Genomic DNA, 8,587 nt, shown 5'->3' on the forward strand with positions numbered 1-8,587 from the left:
CTCGCGATTCGTTGAAGGAATCAATTTGAAAACTGACGAACCTTTTCATTCCGTGACTGTACCTACTCGTAACTGAGATAGTGTCCAGATGATGCTTTTTACTCGTACAATTCGTTGTTTCCGTGTGTTGTATTTTAGTTTCATCTTTATTCAACGCGACAAAAAACGCGCCATCTGATCACTGTCCACCGCCCCGACTGTCGTAACATCATGTAACATTATTGTTTTCCCGCAGGGGCCGGTGACCTCGTGTCGTCCCTGACCAGCACGTTCGACCAGAAACTGCGGACGCTGAACAACTCGTCGCCGCTCGACGACGGCAGCATCCCGTACGCGGACGAATGCCAGGAGGAGCCCGAGGAGGCCAAGTCCAGCGACAGCGGCTCGCGGTCCGACGCGTCGTCGCGCGCCTCGCCCGCGTCGCCCGCGGCGCGCGCGCACGAGCTGAAGGCGGCCTGGCTCGCGCGGGACACGCGCCACTCCTCCTCCAGCAGCGACGAGCCCGAGCGATGGCCGCGCCGCCGCCGCGACGACCCCGACGACTCCGAGAAGGAGAACTGCACAAACGTCGTCCCCGCGCCCGCCCGCGAGCGCGCCGCCTCGCCGCCCGGCCGCGTGCTGCGCTCCGAGAGCCTCAACTGCCGCGCCGCCGACTGGCCCGGCGTGCGCCGCCGCGAGCCCGCCAGCCGCTCCACCAAGCTCAAGCGCAAGAACGGCATGCCCGAGCGCGGCATCAAGCGCCGCCACACCGTCGGCGGCACCAAGGACTTCGACAAGGACGGCTGGAGCGCGCGCCACACGCGCACGTCGTCGCCCGACCTCACGGCCGGCGCCTGGCCGCAGCCGCTCGTGCCGCCGCCGCGCCCGCCGCTCGAGTCGCACGTGTGACCCGCGCGGGCCCGCCCACGCGCCCGGCACTCGCACTCGCTCTGAGGCCGAGTCGGCGGCTCGCACTCGGCTGGTGCTTCGACGGATTTCTTTTGTGTGCTCCCACGAGACGCGCCTCGCCGGCCCGGGGAGGCCGCGGGAGCGTCGCGCTCGTTCTGCTGACCCTCACCTTGACCGGTACCGAAACGACACTGACAGTTCGACGCTTTCGACCAGAGAGAGGCTATTATTTTGATTTGATTCAATCGACTGAGTAGATTAGGTCACAAATATTCATAGAGCTATACCTGTTATCTAAATATACAAACGAATACTCAACTCGTGTAAGTCAACGATGAACGATGTGAATTTTAAATTCCCTGTATTCAAATCTTCAACTTTATCATGTGTAACGAAGCGTAGGTTAATTTTATGTATGATAATATACAAAGCGAAAGTGATTCATAAATTTTATTATATTAACAGTGCAATACGGTTAACGTCGTGTAGTAGAATTATTTCTAAAATGAAAAGAATTTGTTAGTGGAAGCCTAAAAGAACTTAGCTCACTAAATAATGCCAAAGAATGATAATGAAACTGACAATTGAGTATGAAGTGTGCGGCGCGCCCCGGCGCGGCGCGGCGGACTAGCTCGTGTGCTGTGGAACTTCAACGAAGCAACCATATCAAGGAAATGAACACACCTATAAGAATAGCAAAATATTGTATTGTGTATGTACATAACTACCATTGTCATTAGATTGTTCGCAAACTACACGTTTGTAGCTCGACTCCCTTTGTAGGTACTGAACTACTTTTTACGGAGTCGCTGTAGGACATGAGAGTGCAAATGAAATGCATAATATACATTAAATTAGTGCTACTAGAGTTATAGTTAGTACAGACAATGAAATTTTATTAGATAATATTGCCCTCGGGCGTAATTTTAATGATAAGTGATACAACCCATGAGGGTACAGAATATATGACCAGACATTATAACACCACTTAATTTAAGTAATGCGTAGGTATATTCGTAGGTAGCTCGGAATAGAAATTTCAATAGTGATTATCAAATAATATTATGAAAAATGCGTACATCACCTACTTGCCTTTACAATAGTTGTAGCTGATTTGAATTTTATGCACAATTATATTCTCAATTTAATAAATATTTTACGGATATTAAAGTTACCTGTAGTCTCCCTAATTAAACTTTTTGAATATTATTCTGGAGCATAAGATTTCCCATTATTGATAGGAGACGACAAGCAAGTAGAATGTAAAGCTTCGGCATAGAGTAACGATTGTAAATAGTAACGCATTACATGAACTTATTATTACATTTATATTCGCTATGTTACAATATGTTTATCCAATAGCGTCTAATGCGACTAACTGACGTAACACTACATTACAGTGATAATGATGAAAGTGATCCCTTTAGCTTTGTAAAAATTGTACATTTCTTTTACGATTAATTTATATTAAATTTGTTATTGTAGCTTTGTTGAATGCAATTATTTTTTATTGTTTTGTTTATGTATCAAAGAGAAGTATTTTAGGCTAAATTCAATTGTTATTTATTTTCGGAAGCTGTAAAATGTGATTTGGCACAATTTCCTTTTATAAAATTGTAATTATTCTTGTAAATATTTTGTCCTAAAATGATGTTTGACTTTCGTTCTTTAACTTTTTTTAAATTTTATACCATCTTTACGTTAAGACGATCTCAAGTTTGTTGAATGTTTGCAAAGCGTTCCTTTTAAAGTTTTATTTGTAAATATATCATTTAATGTAGGAACAGTGAATTTACTAATTTTACTGAATATTCTAAGTAGAGGATAGGCGGCAGTAGCGGCGTGCGCCCGCGCCGAGTCCGCTTGCAAAACATTTGTATTCAAACAATCTATTCATGTTCTTCGTGTAATCAACTATGAACTTAAAAATAACCACCTATTAAAGACATTTGCAAATGTGTAAACTTATCCAGGTTTACGATATACTTGTCATTGTGTATATTTTGGAGCAATGGAAATAAAATATTGAATCATTTAAAACAGTGTTTGTTTTACAATCATTAATAATATAAACCCACAAAAAAATATAACTTTCTTTGTAGGTATAATAGAAACATTATTCCTTGAAGTTGCATAGCTATAAAATTTGGCAAGCAAGCAAAAACTAACCTACAATCACATAGCCGCGCAATCAAAAGTACCAGGGCTGCATAACAAAAAGAGCTAGTCCGAAACGTAAAGCCCCTTCCCACCACCGGAGAAAGCATCATACCCCTCCAAATAAGTGCAAAGGAGACGAATGTATCATACGTCACAATCTTTGAATGAATTATATTGTGAGAGACGAAAATATAGATTGCCAGCTGCTAAAAAGAGACGAAAAAACATCATCTTTGACAACCTGAAAAGGCATGATGCGCTCCCAAATAGGTGGAAAAGAGACAAATGTATTATACTATGTTCATCGTCTAAAAATAGTGGCAATGTGGGTAGATGTGAATTATTAAAACGAACGATTGATCTTGTGAGACAAAGCATATGTATTGCCAGCTGCTAGAAAGAGATGGAATGTGTGAGTAGTGATATTCAAAGCAAACTCTTGCGCACTTCTGTGCTCCTAGTACCAGTGCGCGTATGTAAACCAATTTGTATGGATAAAAAGGCTGGTTTATTGAGAACTTGTCGATTTCTCTATAAACATTTGCTACGTGCAAAATAGTCCTACAGCTTATTTCTACTTATTTACTAGTTAATTAGTTTTTCAGTGGTAGTAGTACCAGTAGTACATGGAAAAATCATATTATTATTTTGTAATATTATTGAATAAGTAAATAAAAAGTAAATATTAAGCAGAACTGTTATTATTGGTAGGCCAACAATGCAAGATCTAAGCAGGTAGGACGAACATAGGCGGGTCTCATGTCATACAGTACTGAAGAAGGAACTTTTTTTTACTAATTCAAGTTGTTTTGAAATAAATAAGTAAGTATATTTAACAAAGTTAACAATTGACTACTTAACGAAGTTTGTGTGGGAAGGAAGTTTATGTGTTCGTTTTATGAGCATAGGCCATTTCAGTCGGTCCGGTAATAACGAGTTCGGAAAAATAATTCTTAAAACGTCTTTCTTAAACTTGGTAAGCCATAAACCATAATAGAAACAAAATTTTAATGCAAAACTAGCATTTTCTTACTAGGATAATGTCAGTTTAGAAAATTGGTACTACCAGGAGCACAGAAGTGCGCAGGAGTTGCTTAGAATATTACTACTCATACATTACATCTCTTTCTAGCCGCTAGCAATACATATGCTTTGTCTCACAAGATCGCTCGCTGTAATAAATCACATCTACCCACATATTGCCTCTATTTTTATTGACGAGGAACATAGTCTAATACATTTGTCTCTTTTCTACCTATTTAGAATAGCATCATGATGCGGCATACTTAATAGACTAAGAGCTAGTGAACGCCAGACCTACGTCATTTTATAAAAGCTGAAAGTTTGTCAGCGTATGCTCCCAATATAGGATATAATGTTGGTGAATTATGAAGTTTGGGTCGTGGTGGCTTTGGGAGCTACCCTAAAAAAACTGTCTGGCAAGAAGTTGGAACTGTCAAAACTGTCTGGCTGTTGGGGAAAATACTTCTAATTATTGCCCAAATGTTATACATAAAAATCAGATTTTATAGTATAACGTAAGTCTAACTTTTACGGTGGCTTTTTCTGTATATTCAAAAGACTGTAATTCTACTAACGTTATACCATTAAATCTGATTTTTATGTATAATATTTGGACAATAATTAGAAGTATTTTCCCCAACAGCCAGACAGTTTTGACAGTTCCAACTCCTTGAAAGACAGTTTTTTTAGGGTAGCTCCCAAAGCCACCACGACCCAAACTTCATAATTCACCAACATTATATCCTATATTGGGAGCATACGCTGACAAACTTTCAGCTTTTATAAAATGACGTAGGTCTGGCGTTCACTAGCTCTTAGTCTATAAGGTTGTGAGAGAGGTTGTTCTGCTATCTCTCTTTCCCTATGCCACACAACATACTACTCGTTCTATGATGCACTCCTGGTACCTCAGCCAGAATACGAAGTAAAGTTGGTAATATTGCGTAGTTTTTATTGACATGTCCATCTTGTATTATTTTATCAAACTAAGTTCAAATAATAACTATCATTTGAAAGTAATTTCAATATTATCATTAATATAATGACAATAATGATAAGTTATTAAGTGGATTCAGTGATATTTAATACGTATCAGGAAATTTACAGTTAATTTAGTTTAGTATTTTGTGATATGATTGAAAAGTATATAAAAAAATAAATTAAATAATAAGCAGAATTATTAGCCACCCATTAAAGTTTTTCTTATTAAAATTATGTGTGTGTTCTGAAAAATAAAACATTCGTAAGGCTGCATTTCTACATTCATAAGCTGTAGAACTACTTTGCATTTTTACAGAGAAATCGACAAGTTTTCAATAAACTAGCGTTTTTATCCATACTAAATTAGTTTACACCTGCGCACTGGTACTAGGAGCACAGAAGTGCGCAGGAGTTTGCTTTGAACATCACTACTCACACATTCCATCTCTCTCTAACAGCTGGCAACACATATGTTTTGTCTCACAAGATCAATCGTTCGCTTTAATAAATCACATCTATCCACATATTGCTACTTATTTTTTGACGATGAACAATGCTTAATACATTTCTCTTTCCCACCTATTATCAAGCGCATCATGCCATTTCAGGTTGTGAAAGAGGATGTTTTGCTATCTCTCTTTCTCTATGCCACAGATAACATAGTACTATTTAGTCCTATGCACTCCTGGTACCTCAGCCAAAATACGACGTGAAGTTGGCACCTTAGCCAGAATACGACGTGAAGTTGGCAGACTTGTAAAGATTTATTACGTAGTTTTAATTGGCATGTCCATTTTGTCGTATTATTTTATCAAACTTGGAGGGTAGTTGAACGGGAAGCATGGTCGATCTGTTTTAATGGTTTCAATTTATTATTTAATGGACTTTAGTGTACAAATTTGGTGTTATTTTGTGTTCTAAAGTGCAGTGAAGTGATAAATTATAAAAAACATTGAAATACTTCGAATTTAAGCGCGCATCGAGTGTCGAGTGGGTTGTCGTATGAACAACCCGCTTTGGACCCGGTGGCGTCTTGAAACCTGCTTACGGGCATACTTAACTCCACGGAATCCATGAAAAATCAATAGAACTGAAACACCTACGTTCTATTGTTAACTATGTCAATTTTCACTCGACATTAGCAGAAATAAACCTCCCAGAGAGGTTTGGTTGCCATTAAAAAAAAAAAAAAAGTTCAAATTAACAACTTTCATTTGAAATTAATTTGAATATTATCATTAATGTCATTTAGTTAATAAGTGGCTAAAACTTGACTTGTGTGATTTACGTATTTTTTGTGAATAGCAGGATAGGGGTTAGTTTAAAATGCCAGTATACTGTGTTATAGTGTTTTATTTCATATTACGTTCATCGAATAAACATTAACATCTAGTCATTCACGATACAGAATCAAAAATATAATTTTCATTCACCAAGTGTAAGAATCGAAGTTGTACCCAGAATTTTTTAGAGTTTGTAAACTTTTCATTTTCATAAAAGCAAGTGTTCTCGTGACAGCAAGCAAGGCAGCCTGGTCGACCTAAATTTATCTAAAGTAAACGTACCATAGCATTACACAAAACACCAAAAAGCTAATAGAGGCATTGCCCCTTCGTCGTAAGTAGTAACGGCAATCTTACATGATAATAAACCATATTACAGAAGTTGTGTTTAGATTTTATTTAACAAAATTACTAATATCATGAAACTGATTGATTTCAATTATGTAGACTGACAATAAACCGAACAAAATGTAGAAAACTCTCACAATTGATACAAATTATATATTATATTATTCGGATATTTGTATAATACTGCTTATTTATTGATATATAGCTAAAGACTATTTGTAATATTATTTGAAACACTCCCACTACAGACACTGAAACTATGGTATAAGATAAATATTTGACATACTTACATTAACAACAATAAACGTACAGTAATTTGAAATACATATAATAAATGCAGACAAATATCAAATAAAATGTACCTAGCACACAAATCAGTCATGAATGTAATTTCTTTAAATATTTTCGTTAGTACTTTCCCGTCTAAATATTAAGAGATCTTTTAGAATTTTAATGCCCATTAAAATAATAAACAGTTCACACATACACACAAGCAGTACTTATCTTTCCAAGCGATTAGAACTAATAAAACAAATCTTATTTACCATACAACAACAAAAAAATAAGTAGAGGCAAGAGGTATTTTCTCTAGCAAAATAAAAATATCATTATGAGTATAAATAAATAATTCGGCTATAAGTGTCAGCACGATAAGTAGCCTTCAGTGGCCTTTGAATAAGTTGCTGATCAAAAACGCTAATGTCATCATAGCTAAGACATAAAATATTGCCTCATTATGTATTAATTCATCACCAAGTACCTATATAAAACAAAAATATTTTTGTGACAAGGTGTCTTTGTGATTTCCTATCTACATTTCGAAAGATTAGTATCTAAAAATTCATCATCAATTTGTGAATTCTAGCTACAAGTTAAAAAGGCTTAGGCGTATTAGTACTGTTAGATGGACATATTTTATACCTGAACATTTTAACAAATAAAAAGTCGGTATGCCATCTTTAATTAACATGTCCACCAAACTTATCTTTATCTTTTGAAGCCTTGATGTTCTCCTAGTACCATTTAATAGCGAAAACAGTATAAGAACACATGTTCATTGAATGTAATGCATACATCGGGGGGCTCGACATTGTAAGAAGTTTTAATGTTTATCCAGCAACATGTCACACGTACATTAAGCACATAGATATTATTTATCTCCGAAAGCTTTTTATATGATAATGCGAATATCTAATGAAAATTATTTCCAAAATGTCAACCATAGACATTTCTAGAATATAATATAGCCATTGAACAAAATGTAGCAACATTATAGAGTTCAGAACAATAATTCACAACATCAATTGAATTTACTTACATCAAGAGAGAGCCTCTACAACCACCCGATATACACATAAGCACGCATAGGCTGAGGGTCCACATTTTAATGACTAACAATGAACCACAAATGCTCAGGCAGTGCTATCTTCCATTCATAACACATTAATAATGCCTACAATTTCATCAGCACATCGAAAACGAGAAAAGAAATAAAATATTCCTTCATCCAAAAACACGGGGACGCTACAAACACAGCACCACAGTGCTATGTGGAATCTGGGCCTACGCAGACAAATCGACAGCGGTATGAAACCAAGCTTACGCTTCAAATTCTGCGTCAACGCAATTCCGCGGGGACCCACGCGGTTTGAGACCGAGCTTACCCAGTCAAAATCTGCGTCAACGCAATTCCGCGGGGACCCACGCGGTTTGACACCGAGCTTACCTAGTCAAAATCCGCGTCAACGCAATTCCGCGGGGACCCACGCGGTTTGACACCGAGCTTACCTAGTCAAAATCCGCGTCACCGCAATTCCGCGGGGACCCACGCGGTTTGACACCGAGCTTACCTAGTCAAAATCCGCGTCACCGCAATTCCGCGGGGACCCACGCGGTTTGACACC

At 38.2% G+C, this 8,587-nt stretch overlaps 1 protein-coding gene across 1 annotated transcript in view; it reads left to right on the forward strand.

The window, feature by feature from the left end:
* Positions 1 to 2,928, forward strand: part of LOC135072119 (uncharacterized) — a 99,794-nt gene extending 96,866 nt beyond the window's left edge. The window contains exon 23 of the mRNA XM_063966073.1: positions 236 to 2,928. Coding sequence (XP_063822143.1) covers positions 236 to 888 — 653 coding nt within the window. The 3' untranslated portion in view covers positions 889 to 2,928. The remainder of the gene's footprint in view (positions 1 to 235) is intronic.
* Positions 2,929 to 8,587: the final 5,659 nt, after the last annotated feature.

This window comes from Ostrinia nubilalis, chromosome 5 (genome assembly GCF_963855985.1).
Source record: "Ostrinia nubilalis chromosome 5, ilOstNubi1.1, whole genome shotgun sequence".
Lineage (NCBI taxonomy): Eukaryota > Metazoa > Arthropoda > Insecta > Lepidoptera > Crambidae > Ostrinia > Ostrinia nubilalis.